The sequence below is a fragment of the Dreissena polymorpha genome, chromosome 16, assembly GCF_020536995.1.
Source record: "Dreissena polymorpha isolate Duluth1 chromosome 16, UMN_Dpol_1.0, whole genome shotgun sequence".
Lineage (NCBI taxonomy): Eukaryota > Metazoa > Mollusca > Bivalvia > Myida > Dreissenidae > Dreissena > Dreissena polymorpha.
This window is the reverse complement of record NC_068370.1, coordinates 11215297-11234770: the sequence shown is the minus strand read 5'-3', so window position 1 is coordinate 11234770 and position 19474 is coordinate 11215297. Positions and strand designations below refer to the sequence as shown.

At 36.9% G+C, this 19474-nt stretch overlaps 1 protein-coding gene across 2 annotated transcripts; it reads left to right on the top strand.

Moving 5' to 3' along the window:
- The first annotated feature begins 4818 nt into the window (after positions 1-4818).
- On the top strand, positions 4819-16664 carry LOC127862971 (microtubule-associated tumor suppressor candidate 2 homolog). Of its 2 annotated transcripts, XM_052402250.1 has the most exons (4): positions 4819-4915; positions 8672-8844; positions 11275-11394; positions 12819-16664. In XM_052402250.1, exons 1-4 carry the CDS (start codon positions 4855-4857, stop codon positions 12828-12830), a joined length of 366 nt encoding a protein of 121 aa, XP_052258210.1. In that variant the 5' UTR covers positions 4819-4854; the 3' UTR covers positions 12831-16664. The 2 variants fall into 2 exon arrangements, with proteins under 2 accessions (XP_052258210.1, XP_052258209.1); XM_052402249.1 differs by lacking the exons at positions 4819-4915; positions 8672-8844; positions 11275-11394 and adding an exon at positions 12105-12141.
- Positions 16665-19474: the final 2810 nt, after the last annotated feature.

The following is a 19474-nucleotide window of genomic DNA, read 5'->3' as shown; positions in this document are numbered from 1 at the left end:
ATCAGTATCAATATGTGTTTCACCAAAATGCAAAATGTTCTAATCTTATGTCTTGTAAGTAAACTAGTAAATATTAGACGTGCGGTTTCAATATTAGTTGCAATTGTTAATTCCCTTCATAACTTACAATGTTAACCAGTTCATAAAACTATCATCCAACTTCAATATTCTACCATTACTTATAAATTGTATAATGCATATATAATGTAGGTTATGAGCGTGTATATACGTTATTGCTGAATTTATAAATATTGTTGTTGTCTGCTTTTGAATAATGTTATGTATATGTATATAAATTGGGGCAAGGAAAATGCAAGCCATCTGTCATTTCCGGTATTTAAATACATGTACATGTATTGTGATCGACCATATTTAAGAAACAATTAATTTGTAAAAAAAATACATTTACCTATCAACATTGAAAGGCAGTCCGCGCAGAAATATCATAATTAAATATGTATTCTAATAGCGAAAATAGGGGAAGAATATTCGGGAGCCGATTGCCTGAGTGACAAAGCAAACTGATGCCGATTTTCCAAGAGGACAATTTATTCGAGGGTCATTTGTCCTAGTGGACACATTTACGAGGAACCCATTGTCCGGGAATGCCAAAAACGCAGGGAGCCGATTTGCCGGTGCCGTTTGTCTGGATACAATGTGTTTGGACCTTTTAATATTTTAACCTATTTGTAAGATAATTAAACATAATATGCATGTTTACAAAACAATTAGTACTGTCCCCCTACTCTAGCTCTAACGGACATAAATTCAGTTCGGACGACTACCAACGTTTTGAGCTTCAAATGAGCTCATCAAATTTTACTAACAATTGAGATAGTAGTTTTATCAAATAAACACAATTTAGTATTTTCCATAGCATCGATACTTGAATCCTAAATAGATTATACACCAGTAACACATGTGAAACTGCACAATAAAAATGCCACAAAGCAAATAACATTTGGGGCGGGCAGACGTTGCTATAGTATGTCTAGAGTGTCGTGTGTCATTTAAAGTTAAGTTATATAATTAAGCGTCAACAGTATTATTTACTGAAAGTTTTTTCGACAGAGCATCAAAGCAGACTTTCGCCTGGTTGAAATTAATTCATTACACCGTGCGATAGTCTAATTTATTACCGAATAATTATTCGTATCCCTGATTCGTTGAGATGTAACGTAACAACCAAATATCTGAACAGGATCATCACTCATTATCACGTTAATGCTGAAACATACATGTCTTAAGGCGTGACAGTGTGCACGATGTTGCACGTATATTTTGTTAAATTGGTCTTTTTGAATTAAGTTAGATAAATATATCCAATTGCACATCATGAACTACACTTAATTTTGTCAAGAACTCGGCAATAGCAACGCAAAAATAACAGTAAAAAAATCCGAGAGCCAGCTTAAAGGCGCGAAGGAATAATAATAAACACGAATCCGGGAGCCAAAACGCCCATACGCGCATGGGCATGCGCGTGCGCATGGGCATGCGCGTATGGGTCAATAATGGTTACACTAAACCTATATTTCCCACAGGCAAAAATGTCGCGTAATAGGCTAAATAGGTTGCACCTGGCTCCGATCCTAATTAAAACTCCCGGCCGAAACTAGGTCAGCCCGACAGGCAGTCGACGGCTGGTCAGCGTGCACCAGTTCTCTTCCGGGGGGTAACTCTTGTTAGTCCGAAAGGGGTCCCTTAAAGGGGCATACCCACTCACAGGCAAAAATGGCGCGTAATGGGCTAAATAGGTTGATAGTTCAAAATTACAATGTTTTGTATTTTTTTACTAAATAAGGAAACACATTCTTTTGGGGTATTCCTAAAACAACATTGGCATAGTGATGTTATTTAAATGTATATCTTGATGCCAATCTATTGCAATATGAAATGAAACACTTACGAAAATTTCCCAATTTAAGGATAAAAATAAAATTTAACTTAAGATTCTTCTGGAATACGAACCCAGGTCTGTGAATGCATATTATCGAGAACCTGGCTTCTCTGGTCGCATTTGTCACGTGTTGCCGGAGAATGCTCTTCCACTGCATCTTTGAACAAAGGTCTCACTGCTCAAGTTCATATTAAGATACTCATTTAGATTGTTCCTATGAGGTTATCTGAATAAAGCACTGATAAATCATTGGCGTTCATAATCATTTGTAAGAAATCGCATCAGTCTATTCAGGAATACGTATTCGGCCAAGTGTCTACAAACATCTACAAGGAAGATTACAAAGCTATCCAAAACATTAAAGCTTTCTTGCGTCAACACCTGTTTCGAGTGACTTAATATCTAACACTGCGTGTGAAAAGTCAGTGCTGGTAGACATTTACAATGACTATATGGGTGTAGTATCGTATCATGTTATGAGTATTCAATGGTCTAAGGGAAGTAATTATGCTATACCAATTACAAGGATTATTATTAGAGTGGCATCCCCTGATATGCACATGTTTACAGGGCGCTTATTAGATTGTGGAACCTTCAATGGTGTCTCGTGTTGTTTTGTTTATGGTTATTTTAATCCAAGTTATCGGCCTCGAGCCGGGTTTGACACTACAATGGGTTATACGCAAGGCCTGTGCGCTACCTCAAGTCCTTTTATATCCGTTTGCATGCATGTATTCCAAAATTCATATCCGTAAAGTGATAAAGGTATAACCACTGCGTGGTATAACGTTCTAAGGGTAAGTGGGTTTAAACCTCCTGGATGTAACCCACTATTCAGTAGGTTTAAGAAATAAAACGTTTTTCGCTAGCGTCGTTCAGTGATTTGGTTGTCGAAAGTAAACCGTCGCATAAAAGACCTAGGTTGTTGTACACCATTATTTAATTTAGTTGTTGCTTTCCCATATACCACTTTCTTTCACGACAATACGGAACAATGTCATTTAAGACGATACCGTCGCCCTTGTCGGAGTTATACTCGAACCGCCACTGCTTGGTTTACTTGTCACAAATGGATATGATGCAGTGTAGCCCATGGCTGGATAGAACACATATTTATAGAATGAGTTTATACATAGTAAAGCCTTAAACACTACTATAATCATCTTACCACATCCTTCCAGTGAATATTACTATGGTGGATTTCAATGGAGAGTTACAAGCTGCGAGAAGTTATGACAAGTAGCGACTTTGAACAAAAACAGCAAACGTTCTATTTCATTTATAAACAATTCATTGTGCAATTATATCAGAAATATTTAAATATCCGCTTACTTGTTGCTAAATGAGTTAAATGGTATACAATAACTTTATGTGAAAACACATTCGGGCGTAGTTTTGATCTCGGGGGTAATTTAACGGGTGAATAGTTTATATAAACTCCTAATATACAGCTAATGCACAGGCTATTTAGTACTTTATATTGCCCTTAATAGGATGTAACATATCAATACTATTCTAATGTTCAGATCAATATGCGAAATTCTAAAATTCTTACTTTGCACTAACACCTGTGTATGCTCTAATTGTCAAGGTATCCGGCGGGTTTTTTACAAGTACATCAAGGTTTAAATTGTTAGTGTAAATTGGTCATTAACGAAATAGCTTTTTAAACACGCTCTTAATAAATGCCTTAAAATAATTTAATGGAATTTCATACCGTGAAAGCTTACTCGGTTCAATGCGATGGTCTTAAACAAGGTTATCCAAGTTTTAAAGCGTGATTATTAATTTAAGCTTATATTATTTTCCACTGTATTTTTTACGTGAGGTTGAACAATTACCGGCCGTTGGCATAATTCACGACACGCAACCCATTCTGTCAGTTATGTGTGGTAGAATAATTGTGGACAGTATTGAATCGATAACAATAATACGCCTTTCAAAAACGCGATTTCAATCGTCCGCGTGTATAACTATACAATAAAATCGTCATTATCTTGCCTACATAAATGGCTTCATTAACATTCTTTCAATCAATTCTGCTCTCCCCTGCGTGAATTAGATCAAGAACGTAATGACATCTATCATTACCAGTATTCATTCTTCTCTTGTGTTTATCAATGTGGGGAACGACACCGGTACCTAATTTGGGCAGTTAGAGACACATGTTTTTGCGTGTCACAGTTACACCACACGGTGATCATTTAAGATTGTATTCTGATTGCCTTATAAATTGTTAAGTTAAAGTGAACTATGGACAAACCGTCACCGAATGGTATCCTAATGCGCAAACAAATCAACGAAGATCGGAGAGACGCACAGTGCCGCTTCTTATCGATAGTTCACAGAGTTTTTAGTATATTTGCGTTTACGCAAATATACTTTAGTAATACCGTATTTCGAAAACACTGCGCAAATCGGTTGGCTTTTTTGATGCCTTACCAGATTTTGGGCAGACGGAATAGACATTTAACATGGCATTTTGTTATTCTTACAATTTTTCACTTAAAAACGTTTTTCTAACATTTTTCTCAAAAGATATTGCGTACACCATTTTTAGTGAATTTTTCTAAGACCGTTTTACGTGAAAAAACGTTATAAGAAACTGAAACAATTTTCGTTCGTAAAACAATTTAGAACTACGGGCTGGAAGTAACCCGCCCACGTGATTCCGAGAGAATGTCATAAATCGGGTTGTTTGGCTATTTAGAAACTGTTATTTTGGATATATCAGTTATGTATTCACTAAATATCGCTAATGACTACAATGGATGGAATTCGAAGAGTATGTTCGATGTGAATGAAGGACTTTCTGGATCTTGACAGCTTGACACGGCAAAACTGGCATACTGGTATTTTTAGTTATCAATTTAAATCACATTTTGCTTTATAAATTTTATTCGAGCATTTTGTGACTTATTGAATGACTATGATACCCGATATCAACATATCATATGGGATTTGCAGATCACCAAGCTGCCCTGAAATTCAACATTGATTACAAACCCTTTACTGGTTTGTATTCTTTCTTCTTTCTAGTTCGGGCTTCCATAACTTTAAATGTCGCTTTTTATGATTTTTGACTGGCGCGACTTTGTACAGGTATGTCAATACTATATAAACTGTACGCTGAAGTTTCTTAAGCTATCTTCTTTCTATTTTTAAAGTTAAATGAACTGTGTCACAGTAAAAGACATATTAAGGCGATTGTGGCCAGTTTGGATCCAAATCAGTCTGCGGTGGCTTGAAAGCTGTTTGCTTAAAAGCGGTTTTTTGGCAACCTATTAGACTGCGATTTTATGTCCCCCACTATAGTAGTGGGGGACATATTGTTTTCGCCCTGTCTGTTGGTCTGTTGGTTGGTTGGTTTGCGCCAACTTTAACATTTGCAATAACTTTTGCAATATTGAAGATAGGAACTTGATATTTGGCATGCATATGTATCTAATGGAGCTGCACATTTTGAGTGGTGAAAGGTCAAGGTCATCCTTCAAGGTCAAAGGTCAAATATATGGGTCAAAATCGCTCATTTAATGTACACTTTTGCAGTATTTCAATATTCAAGATAGCAACTTGATATTTGGCATGCATGTGTATCTCATGGAGCTGCACAATTTGAGTGGAAAAAGGTCAAGGTCAAGGTCATACTTCAAGGTCAGATGTCAAATATATGTGGCCAAAATCGCTCATTTTATGAGTACTTTTGCAATACTGAAGATAGCAACTTGATATTTGGCATGCATGTGTATCTCATGGAGCTGCACATTTTTAGTGGTGAAAGGTCAAGGTCATCCTTCAAGGTCAAATATATGGGTCAAAATTGCTCATGTAATGTCACTTCTGCAATATTGAAGCTAGTTTAATTTGAAATCAATCTCAAAACCAGAATAGTATTTTATAAATTGTCTGTCTGTTCCACAGAACTTCATAAGAAGAAACAGATATTTATTGAAGAGAAAACCTTGCTTACTATTATTTTAGGAAAGGCAACTATCTTTTACAGTGAACAGTGTATTTATTCAGGGGTTTTTTTTACTAAGAAAGTGACGCCGATATTCGGTGTCTTCCCCTACCAGAATTTTTCCCCTTAAAATACAATTTCCCCACCAAAAATATCATTTTTCACCAAAATATAATATTTTCTCTCAAAGAATTGTTTATTTTTCCTTGGGGCATTCGACAATTATCCAATTTGCACCATGTACAACAAATTCGCGCTCTCTCTCTCCAGACGAACACACAACATCTGGGAATCCCAGTTATTCTAAATATAGCTCTTAAATAACGTCATGTAAACTGGGCAACAAATCGTAATAATCATGTGACTATTTTACTGGATACCGGTCTTGCGCGAGAAGGGTGTTTCGTCAATTAATTACCGGAAACCAGTTGAATTTTCATCCGGGCTATGTGCAAGCCGAGGTATAAACGTGAAAACAGAAAAAAATGACTCACAATTAGCGTTCTTACACAAACAAAATAAAACATCCGAACTCGGAAGATACTGAACGCATCGAGGCATTTTTTAAGAAAGAATCATCGAAAACCGTTATAACCCAGCAGGATTCCGAGGTAATCAACATCGAACATTGTGAAAGTGAAAGTAGACAATCGGCAGCTGCCGCTCCTTTCCCTCCCAATACTGTAGCAAATCAAGATCGTCAACCCATTCATCATGAAATTGAAATCACAAAATTGACATCGTTCCCCGGCCCCAGTACAAAAATATAGTTGACAACATTTCCCATTATTAGATGTACACCTGCAACTTTATTAAGGACTTTGACTTTAATACCTGTTAAATGTGTTTAAGAACAAAAAGGACAGAGACAAGTCTCTTTTGATGAGTTATAGACATTGAAATGAACAGTTTTTATTTTTTCCCCTAATATCTCTCTTTCGCACTCTTTTTTTCCCCTTTCACCCAGCGTCCAGCGTCTTCCCCTTTCTCTAAAAAAAACCCCTGTTATTAAAATAAAGAGTTATCCTTCTTGTGTTGAGAACTTAACAAACAGCAATATATATATTAAGTGAAAAGAAAACCCTACTAATACAGTGTTACTGGACTTGGGGGTCATATGGCATGAACGGTCAGTCTACCCAACAACATTAATGTACAAACAACAAATGAATGAATTGTAATTTACATTGAATGCAACATCTGCAAGGTATAATATAAATAATATTAGTAACGTTATTACATCAAACACAAATGCAGTGGGCTTTAAAAAAAATGTCCTGTAACAATAACAATATCATTTGGTGGCAATCAGTAACCGCAGTCATTATAAAGGCTCGATTGGTCATTGTCGGCTCGGGTTTTACTAACATGTACCCTGGGTACTCTTAAGTATACTTACATGTACCCCGGGTACGGTAAATATACTAAAATGTACCCGGGAAATGTAAAGCTAAATCGGTCGTTGTCGGCTGTTTTCTTAATTCAATTATATTCACATTTATGTCAATTTTCTGTAAAATGGCCTATCGAAACTCACACTAAAAAAGCGTGTTGATGCAGTTTTTTTTAAGTGAAATTTGTTTAAGATAATCGGTAGCGCGTTTTACGACATCGGATTTTGGGCTGGAATACAACTCGGGTACAGTCTAATATCGACCAGGTACAATTACGTATATTTACCGTACCCGGGGTACATGTAAGTAAACTTAAGAGTACCCGGGGTACATGTAAGTAGTACCCGAGCCGACAATGACCAATCGAGCATTATAAAGCCATTTCATGAGAGCGTGACAAATTCAAAAGATCATAATCGCTGATATTGTGTCAATAGCAACACTATAGGGAGCCGTGTTGTTATTATCAGGCACAAAAGAGATCAAATGGAGCTTGACTTGCAAATTTTAATGCACCTGTATGGTATGTATAAAAGTAACAATTTTTGCAAAGCTAAATGTGATTTTTTTCATATTGCATTTTAACTACATGTACATGCAAGTGCACTTGAAAAGTGTACATATATTTTTGTAACACTTTTTATCAAAGTTTATGCTTTAGGTGTTTGTTTCTCTGAATGAGTTTGTTACTTGCAGCAAAACAACCATCAAACAAGTGGTCACCTGCCCTTAGCAGTCACCTGAGTTTGACCACTCTGACAGATTGTAAAGTGTATTTTCAGGAGTCCCCTGTGTACTTAAGAGCCCCACTTGCAGTGAACGATATGATTACCTTTAGTTTCCCCTTGTTCTTAACAAATAGCAACATATAAGTGTATTTATTGGAGGGAAACCATTACTAATAGTTGTATGTATATGTTAAATTAAATTCAGTTATATAAGTTATAATACTTGTTTCAGCTTTTTCATGAAAGACAATGCCATCTTTCACAAAGAGGAATGTATTTTTATGATTTATCGCTTTTGTACTTTGAGACGTCCACATATTAAAACAGCAGGCATTGAAATATGATATTGATTTTTTTTTCCGTCAAATTTCATGTTTGTATAAGAAAGACAACTCTGTCAGCTTAAATGAGACCGGTATTTTCATGAGTTGTCCCCCTTGTACTTCAGAGCTCCACTATATCCGACGGCAACAGAATTTACCGGTAGTAAGCAGATAGCAAACCCTTCTTAAAATTGCAAATTTGCATAAGAAAGACAACTCTCTTTGATACAATGGTACAGGTATTTTTGTATGCATTGTCCCCCTTGTACTTCAGAGCTCCACACATTCAAACAGCAACAGATTAAGTAATTGAATAGAAAAAAAGACTACTCTTCAATTTATAAGTTGCCTCCCTTGCACTTCAGAGCTCCACAAGCAGCACCAGGACAACCTGGAGGACATCACGGGCCGGTTTGATGGCATCAAGATGACCCTCTCAGAGAAGGTGGAGACCTTGCGCAGCGAGTGTGACCGCCTGCGTGATCGCGCCAAACACTGCGAAGAGGCCCTCCAGAGGGACTCTGACTTCAAAGTACAGGTAGTAGATCTTTATAGTAGTAAAGTGGCTGGTTTACAGATTTCTCGCGTTTGTTTAAAATCACCTTTGTACTTCTAGTTAGCTTTTGTACCTTTCTTTATTTTCGGCATGGGTCATAAGCTGTCAACTTTTACATCGCCTGAGTTCAAAACTGGGACCTGTGGAGTCAAAAATTAGGTCACTATATAAAATACAAGAAAAAGCTTGTAGAACAACCATGAGGAGATGGCATTTTGTTTTACACCTGTATCCTGCAGCTGAGGTCAAGGTCACACTTAGAGGTCAAAGGTCGAATTTGACTCTAAAACAGCATGTCAGTGCTGTTACTTTGTCATTCATTATTCAATTTGTAGATAACTTACCACAAATGACTACCATGAGGAGATTGAGTATCACATATACCAATCATCACATTATCTCAAATTTCAAGGTCACACTTAGATTTCATAAGTATAAGTTGGTCATTGACAGGTGTTTTTACTAAACCAGAGTTTTGAGACAAAAGTAGACTGTAGGACATCAGTGCCCCATAGGCATACGTCTTTTTTTGTCTATCATTTTGCCTTTAATTGTTGAAACCTAATAATTGTGTAAGGCAGACATGTTTATATAATACGGCTACGTAGAAACCCAAGCCAAGATATTCAGCATTTAAAGAGTGTTGTGTTTTGTAGGCTAGATACACAATTTATTTATTTCTGTTTACGAATGAAGCATTCTGATCACAAACCAAATGTAAAAAAAAATGTTCATAAATATGTTCAGTTCTAGTTTTTTATGCTCCCCCCCCCCCCCAAAAAAAAATTGGGGGGAGCATATCTTCACCGCTTCGTCTGTCCGTCCGTGCACAATTTTTGTCCGGGCTATTTCTCAGCAACTAATGACTGGAATTCAATGAAATTTTATGGGATGCTTCACTACCAAGAGGAGATGTGCATATTATCAGCTGGTTCTGGTCGGATGATTTTTCACAGAGTTATGGCCCTTTGAAATTTTCCATTAACTGTACATATAGTGCAATTCTTGTCCGGGCTATTTATCAGCCACTAGTGACCGGAATTCAATGGAACTTTATGGGAAGCTTCACTACCAAGAGGAAATGTGCATATTATCAGCTGGTTCTGGTCGGATGATTTTTCACAGAGTTATGGCCCTTTGAAATTTTCCATTGTACATATAGTGCAATTCTTGTCCGAGCTATTTCTCAGCAACTTATTACAGGAATTCAATGAAACTTTATGGGAAGCTTCACTACCAAGAGGAGATGTGCATATTATCAGCCTGTTCGGGTCGGATGATATTTCTTAGAGTTATGGCCCTTTGAAATTTTCCATTGTACATATAGTGCAATTCATGTCCGAGCTATTTCTCAGCAACTTATTACGGAAATTCAATGAAACTTTATGGGAAGCTTAACTACCTTGAGGAGATGCGCATGTTATAAGTGGGTTCTGGTTAGATGATTTTTCACAGAGTTATGGCCCTTTAAAATTTTCTATAAAGTGTACATATAGTGCAATTCTTGTCCGGGCTATTTCTCCCCATCTACTGACTGGAATACAATGAAGCTTTATGGGAAGCTTAACTACCTTGAGGAGATGCGCATGTTATAAGTGGGTTCTGGTTAGATGATTTATTTAGAGAGTTATGGCCGTTTGAAATTTTAAGTTTCTAAACCATCCTTCGCATTATTTTGTCCAAAGTTATGCCCCTCAAGACGTTTCCTTTTATCTGAATATATAGTGCAATATTGTGACAAAAAAACCTTTGGGGAGCATCACCCGTCTCCAACGGTTTTTTGTTTAAGTTTGCATAGCCTTAAACTTGAAAATATGTGCAATTCCAGTGACAGTCTAATTTACCACTGTATGTAGGTAATAATTTATAGAAATCTATGTCAAAACCCATCTTACACAGAAGGGCCAAAAAAAATGTGTTTGTGTTTGTAATTAACCAAATATTGAAATGGTCTTGAGCCAAATATATAGTAGGATGTTTTAATTCCTGTCATTTTGGTGATTTTTTAAGTGAATTTATAAAGAATATTTTTTTGCTAAATAGAATCATAAAAATGTTGCCATTTGTTTATTAAACTGTCAAATTGCAGTTTCTGTCTGTCATAACCGGCAAACTGAAGTTTCAGACACACACATATTTCAACACCATGCTTTGGTGAGTGAATACAACACAGATATTTTAGTAAAATTTGTAAGAAATCCAAGTCACTGTTCGGTAAATTTATATCACAGGGTACATATGGTTTGTGTCTCATGTTCAGTGCGCACTGGCCCCCTACCGCAGTCTGCCGCAGGAGTTATATCACAGGGTACATATGGTTTGTGTCTCATGTTCAGTGCGCACTGGCCCCCTACCGCAGTCTGCCGCAGGAGTTATATCACAGGGTACATATGGTTTGTGTCTCATGTTCAGTGCGCACTGGCCCCCTACCGCAGTCTGCCGCAGGAGTTAGAGAGTCTAAAGACTGTCCTGGAAATGAAGAACAAGGAAATCAACAAGCTACGCACCCACGATATTGAGCTGCAGAAGAAAGTAAGGCTCATCTGTCAGTTGCAGACATAGTTAACCCTTTGCATGCTGGGAAATTTGTCATCTGCTAAAATGTCGTCTGCTGAATTTCTAAAATTAGCATTTTCTTCAATTTTTTTTCAAAGAATACTATCAGAATAGCAAACAGTTTGGATCCTGATAAGACGCCACGTTCTGTGGCGTCTCATCTGGATCCAAACTGTTTGCAAAGGCCTTCAAAATTTGGTTCCAGCACTGAAAGGGTTAACCTTTGCCTGCTCAGAAGCAAGTTTTAATGGCTGTATGCAACTCGCAGTCTGTTCAGGTTTTATGCTGTTTGCAGCTAATCTGTATCACAGGGTTCGATAAAAAGGCTTTAAAACTTGAAGAAGGTCTTAAATTTAATTTGGTTTTCTAAACCCATCAAAGTGGTAAAGAGGTAAGCAATGGCCCTACCTGCCTTGCACATGCCTATTACCCCATACTTCCCAACCCTTCCCCCCTGTCCCACCTATTCAAAGATATCATGGTATATGAATTTTCTGATGTCAGCCATTACACTACTTTTGTATCTTCCCTCACGATCAGATATTTAAACAGTTTTACATAGATTTCATATTTACCAGAACACTTTTTACATTTTACTTCATGATAAATGATTCACAAGAGTTCTGATATTTGAAAGTCGTTTTCCAATGATACCTCAGTTGCACAGTTCACAAGTTCACAGAACTTGGAGGCCATTATTAGCATGAAGACAGACCATGAGAAGTAGGAAACCTTTATTGTATTGTTTATATATGAGCCTTGTACTGGGATTAATTTTTTGTGTGTAGTGTCGTCCCTGATAAGCCTGCGCAGCCTCCACAGGCTAATCAGTAATGACACTTTTCGCTTTTATTGAAGGAAGTATTTTGTACAAAAAATCCAGTTAGGTGAAAAATGTCGCTGTTTAGCCTGTGCAGACTGCACAGTCTTATCTGAGATGACACTTTACGCACATGCATTATATTAGTAAATTTTTCCTACAACCAAGGTCACATTATAAAATATATATCCCAGATTAGTCTGTGCAGTCTGCATAAGTTATTGAGGGATGACAATTCTGCTTTTAATGATTTTTTTTTTTATTAAAGGAAGTCTTCTTTGCAAATATCCAGTTTAGGCGGAAAAGGTTGCTGTACGCACATGCATTAAACCTGTTTTTCAAAAGCATTAGATACTTGTAACTTATATTTGAGACTACAACTTTCAACACATTATGATGAAAATGTTTATGTAACTTATTTTGAGTCTGATTGAAAATATCAACATTTGTTGGATAGCTTTAGGATAGGACTTTCACTTCCAAGTTTTCTGTTGACACATTTTATTAATAACATTATTTGTCAACATATATTGGTTGTGCATACACATTTTTGGACAAGAACATTTTCCACAAATTTCAGAGTCCTTCATGAGCGATGCCCGAGTTTGATGAAGAAGTACGACAAGGAATCGCGAGCAAACAAGCGCCTGTCCATGGATTACGAGGAGCTGATGTGGAAACTGTCCGAGTCATTCACCGACCCTGACCTGGGAACCCTGGAGTTGTACCAGAAAATGGGAATGTCCCCCAACGGTGATCTAACTTCACCCGGCCTTGGCAGAAAGTTGAGAACACCGTCTAGTTCGGAAAGCAGTCCCTCCAAAAGTCCTGCCACCAGAAGGACTTTGTCCTTGAGTGCTGACGATCGGGATGAGAAAAAAATGAAGAGACGTTCTGGAAATTATTTAATAGACGAAATGAAGCACAGGGCCACTAGTCCTCTTGCAAAGCAAAGTGTGTAAAACCCACTCACGAAGTCGTGGTCACCAGGTAGTGGTTCTCTGTCAAGTTCGCCAACGCGCTCGAATGGTCGTAATGGCACTGCCATGTCCCAGTCCTGGTGTGTTGAAATGGAAAAGGATGAGAACCAATCGCAAGCAGTAGTCAGCAAGATTCCTCGGAGCAAATCCAACACAGATAAACAATCGCATGGGAAGTCAGTTTCTCCAGAAGTAAGTGATAGATTGAGAACTGAACAAGTTTCTATTTTGAAAATGGAAAGGGATAATTCCAATTCCAACAGCGTAAACGGCGATGTCCAGACGTCCGTTGAGTCTGAACTTGTCACGTGCAAGAGTGGAGAATCACCACAAAAAACAGAGCCAAAGGCTGTCCCAGAAATGGTGCCATTTTCGGAAAGTGACCATGTGTTCAACGAAAATTTCTGTGTGATGAATAATAAACATGCCAATACTGATTCTGATACAAATTACTCTACCTCTTCCATTACTTCTGTCGACACACTTCAATCTGAAACTCTTTCCTGCCCATCTTCAAAACTGCCAGTAAACATTGAAGAAGAAAATGACACAGGATCAGCAAGACGTAGAGGTCACACAGAAAAAACTGTATGATCTTTTTTGTATTGAACAAACTTTTCGTTTAAGTAGTTACAGTGTTTGTGTTGAAAAGCAATTACTGCAAAACCATTTTTATTTGTAAGCATAAAATGTTGCGGGGGATTTTTCCGCAGACTCACAATTTCGTTGCCATGTGAATTCTAAGATAGCTGATTAAAAAAACAACAACTTTGGAATGTTTGTCGGTCAGTCATGTGTACAAGTGTATGTAATGCATGTCTAAGATCATTCCCAGGGGGGGGGGGGGGGGGGGGGGGGGGCGGGGGGCGGTCACTTTGGTGTGCAGGCCTTGAATATCACTTGCCAATTAACTTGTCCATTGTTATGAGGTGATAGTCAAAACATCTCTGTTTTTTACGTGCTAATAAACTCCCCAATTGATAAAATGATAGTGAACAGATAAGCAGGACTGAATCAATATTACTGACTGTTAGTAGCGTAGAAGTCAATTTTAAATGGGTCTGATTGAATTAATCATGGCCAAAGTGAGGAAATTCTTACCTCTATCCATGTCAATTATAGAAGGTTCGAAGAGTATTGATTTATAATTAATGTTATCAAATTATTTTGCTTAGTTTTCAATTAAGCTTTATTATACCCCCACAAACGAAGTTTAGGGGGGTATATAGAAGTGAACCTGTTGGTCGGTCTGTCTGTCGGTCGGTATTAAGTGTCCGCTCTCTAATTCAAGTAGTTTTCATCCGATCTTCACCAAACTTGGTCAGAATTTGTATCTACATGATGTCTAGGCCAAGTTCGAACATGGGCCTTGCCGGGTCAAAAACTAGGTCACGGGGTCACTTAGTGCGTTTTAAACATTCAGCATGTTGTCCGCTCTCTAATTCAAGTAGTTTTCATCCAATCTTCAACAAACTTGTTCAGAAGTTGTATCTAGATGATCTTAAGGCCAAGTTCAAACATGGGCCTTGCCGGGTCAAAAACTTGGTTACGGGGTCACTTAGTGCTTTTTAAACATCACAATGTTGTCCGCTCTCTAATTCAGTAGCTTTCATCCAATCTTCACCAAACTTGGTCAGAAGTTGTATCTAGATGATGACTAGGTCAAGTTTGAATATGGGTCATGCCGGGTCAAAAACTGGGTCACGGGGTATCTTAGTGCGTTTTAAACCTCACCATGTTGTCCGCTCTCTAATTCAAGTAGTTTTCATCCAATCCTCACCAAACTTGGTCACAAGTTTTATCTAAATGATCTCTATGACACATTTGAACATGGGCCATTCCGGGCCTAAAACTAGGTCACGGGGTCACCAAGTGCGTTTTTTAACATTCAGCATGGTGTCCGCTCTCTAATTCAAGTAGTTTACATCCGATCTTCACCAAACTTGGTCAGAAGTTTTATGGAGATGATCTAAAGGCCAAGTTAGAACATGGGCCTTTCTGGGTCAAAAACTAGGTCAAGGGGTCACTAAGTGCGTTTTAAAAATTGAGCATGGTGTCCGCTGTTTTTTGTGAAGGCGACATGCAAAATATTATGTGTCAATGCGGCATGTGGAGGTATTTGTCACGTCTGTGACAAAGCTCTAGTTTCAGATGAATAAATGCATAAAACTGTTTCATTCAGGTGATTATCACACATTGTCATCTTACAATTGCATATTTGTCTCCTGCCGCTGAAACCGGAGGGGAATTATGGTGTGCGCTCTGTCTTTCTGTCAGTCAGACACACTTTTCTGGATCCTGCGATAACTTTAAGTTATTCATATTTTTTCATGAAACTTGTAACCTGGATAGAGATTATGCACATCATTTCATTTTGTTCCTACGTCAAGAATTATGGTTGCTATGGCAACAAATATATATAAAAAAAAATATATAAAATTTTTACTGACAATGGGGAGTTTCACCGGTAGGGGACAATATTGCTTGGCAATCGCTTGTTTGTTTTTGTTTCCCTGTGATTATAATACATTAGGAAGTTGAACCTCCACATTTTAAGCTCGGCTGTTTTCGGAGAAAACCCGAGGTATTGTCTTAGCCAGCTCGTCGTCCGCGTCATGCTAAAACCTTAACATTTTGTTGAACATTGGCTCTCAAATCAAAGTGCTTCAACCTACAATTTTAAAACTTTATATGTAGCTGCACCTTGATTAGTTCTACATGCCACACCTATTTTTGGGTCACTAGGGCAAAGGTCAAGGTCACTGTGACCTCTAAAAAAAATCTGAAAAGCTTTAATTTATTCAAAACTGCACCCGCAGCCAAGCGTGGCACCCGTTCTGCGGTGCTCTTGTTTTATTTGGCTTCATAACTTATTATTGATTGTCAGCATAACTACTGACCAGACTGCAGGAGTGTGCAGGCATGTTCACATGATACCCCTCATATAACCTTTCATTACTTATCAAACTTGGATGTTCATGATGATTGGTGATTTTTTTTATTTTTTTCCATATATGCACAAACAATTACTTTAATATTTATTCTAGTAAATACTCCCAATCACCAAAGTGAAGTGTTTTTATGTCTTCCACCACTATAGTGGGGGACGTATTGTTTTTGCCCTGTCCGTTGGTTTGTTTGTGTGTTTGCGTCAAACTTTAACATTTGCTATAACTTTTGCAATATTGAAGATAGCAACTTGATATTTGGCATGCATGTGTATCTCATGGAAGTGCACATTTTGAGTGGTGAAAGGGCAAGGTCATCCTTCAAGGTCAAAGGTCAAATATATGGGGACAAAGTGTTTCACAAACACATCGCTTGTTTTATAATACATCACAGACCCAAATTATATTCAAAGTTTAGATATGGGACCTGCAAATTGCTTTATGTCATTAGATAATGTTCAAAATATATATATCAATCATAAGTAGTGCCCCCCCCCCCCCCCCCCCCCGCAACAAAAAAAGAGTATGATTTACAATTTTGAAGTTACGACAAGTCCCATCTACATTAGATTCACAGGAACTTGTAGTTAAAAGTTGTAGCCGGCAAAAATCCCTGTGTGATACTTGTTCTGGAGGAGTTAACATGAAAAATTATTCAAATTGTCATTTTCAATGGGACCAATATGTAAATTGTGTTATTTCTCTTTAATATATGTATTAATATGTATGTGGCATGTTTCATTATTGTTTAAATATATATTGTACCTAACAGATGTAATTAAGGTTAAAATTCCTGTGATGTTTATAGGTTTGTTTTAGTCGAGCGGTAAGTGTGAGTTTACTTTACAAAACTTTATGAATTACCTGGAAAACTGTGTATAAGGATAACAGGTCTAGGATACAAGTGTCTACAGTTATTTGTTAAGTTATTTGCCACTTTGATTTAAATATAAACAAGTGGGAATTGAAATCCTAACATCATTTTGTATTAAATCCTGTTTATGAAAATCTTCTATTTCTATTGTTAAATATTTGTTATGCGTAGTTAACTATAATAGATGGTTTGGTATTTCATGTGAATGTTTCATCTGTGCTGTCAGTGTCTGGATTGAATATGCCTTAATTATTCACATCCATGAGTGCTTTTGTGTTCCAGTCAATTGTGCATTTTGATTTATGATCTGTGTTGTTTCAAACTACAAATTGAATATGGTTATACAATTTCTAGTTTAAATTATTTATATTTTGAAGTTTGTGATCGATGGCATTTGTATTGTTTCACTTGAAAATGTATTTAAATGCCCTGTAAAATACTATATATATGCAAATGAGTGTGTTCAGTTATTTTCCAGCATAATTGTACCTGTAAATATTTAATGAAGGAATATTAGTTGGAACTGCCTTTTCCACTTTGTGTTATGCTGACCTGGACAATTCAATGTGCGTCATCTATTGCGCAGAATTTGTTGACATTAGCTACAGTTGCAAAGTTGCCAATATGACTGCAACTCTACATGCCTTAAAGGGAACGTCAATCAGATTGACAAAAAAAAGAAAAATTCTAAAATACCGTGTTTTTTTTTACAATTATTAGATTATATTGATAAAAATATCACAAATTGTCTATTACATTACTTGAAAAAGTTGTTAAGTTTTCATATTTTCAGTATATTTGCTAATAAAAGTTTACTGGGTATGTGATCCAGGTAACTACCAGCTAACTATAAATAATGCAAGTAGATTGATCATCATTGTCACGTGGTAAACCCAGGAATGCAAATTGTGCATGCGAAGTGAATTGTATATATTTTATATATAAAATGATCAATCTACTTGCGTTATTTATAGTGTGTATATTGTTATGTCACCTATTTTCGCGATGTTCTTTCGATTTCACATCGCAAAATTTTATTACAGAATATACTAAAAATATTAACTATTTTCAAGTAATGTAATATACCAGTAGTGATATTTTAGTCAATATAAACTTATAATTGTAAAAAAAATTCAGTATTATAGAACTTTTTTTTTCGACAATCTGGTTGACGGTCCCTTTAACTCTAGTGTAAGTGCTGTCAGTGAAAGTAACAAAATAAAGACATGGAGAAAAAACATTAATAATAGATTCATCAACTTTTAAGGAAACAAAATAAGAATTTCACGTTTTACCTGTGGAACTTTATGAAATTGTATGGACTGAACAATAAGAATAATCATGATTTTTTTAATCAGGCTGTAATATTTGTTTGCTTTTAGCTTGACTTATAAAGTAAATGTAAGCTTTCAATCTCACCATGTTGCCAACATCTGATTCTTGTGCCCCCTTGTTATGAGAGGGAGGGATATAGAATAGCTATTGCTCTTCCGTCTGTCCCACTTTTTTGTGTCATGCGTAACTCAAACATTTGTGCTAGAGAGATAAATCTTTGCAATTGTACTAACTACAATATAAATTGGGCATCTCCATATTTTCGTTCTAATGTTTGCAACATAACCTGAGTTGTGGAACCTTGCTCAGAGAATTTGTAGTTATGCCCCCGGATGAATGATCGGGGGTATATTGTTTTTGGCTTGTCTGTCTGTCATTCTGTCCCAAAACTTTAACCTTGGTCATAACTTTTGCAATATTGAAGATAGCAACATGATATTTGGAATGCATGTGTATCTCATGGAGCTGCACATTTCAGTCTTGAAAGGTCAAGGTCATCCTTTAAGATCAAAGGTCAAATATCTGGCTTCAAAGCGCAGTAGGGGACATTGTGTTTCACAAACACAGTTCTTGTTGTGACCTGGCTCAAATAATAGAATTGTCATTAATCAAATGATTTTATTTCGAACATTAATCAAGTACTTTTTTCTGGTCCCTCGGGATCAATGACTCCAGCGCTGTCGTGTTGAGAATTGAATACCGCTTAAGGCGCTGCTAGGGGGGCATGAGAGATGTTGCACCTTCCATTATCTCTCATGAACCGACTCAATAAAACCGAGTCGGCAATATATGACTTAAGTTTTGGTTTGGTTGCACTCGAGGGATAATTTGTTTCAGAATCTTCCTAAAAGCCTAGTGTTAGAGTGTAGACTTTGATTGCAGGAGGTTGCACTGCGGGTTTGATCCCCAGAAGCGACATTGAAAACTAACATACTTTGTAATCTAAAAGGCTTCTAAAACTGATGTACTAAGATAATGTGAATTTTCTCTCACATGATCGATGGTCATCATGAGTTATATTATATAAAAACTCACAGCAGTAGTAAACAATGGGACAATAATTTATAAACGCATCTTTCATTTGTCTTTGACACTTTGA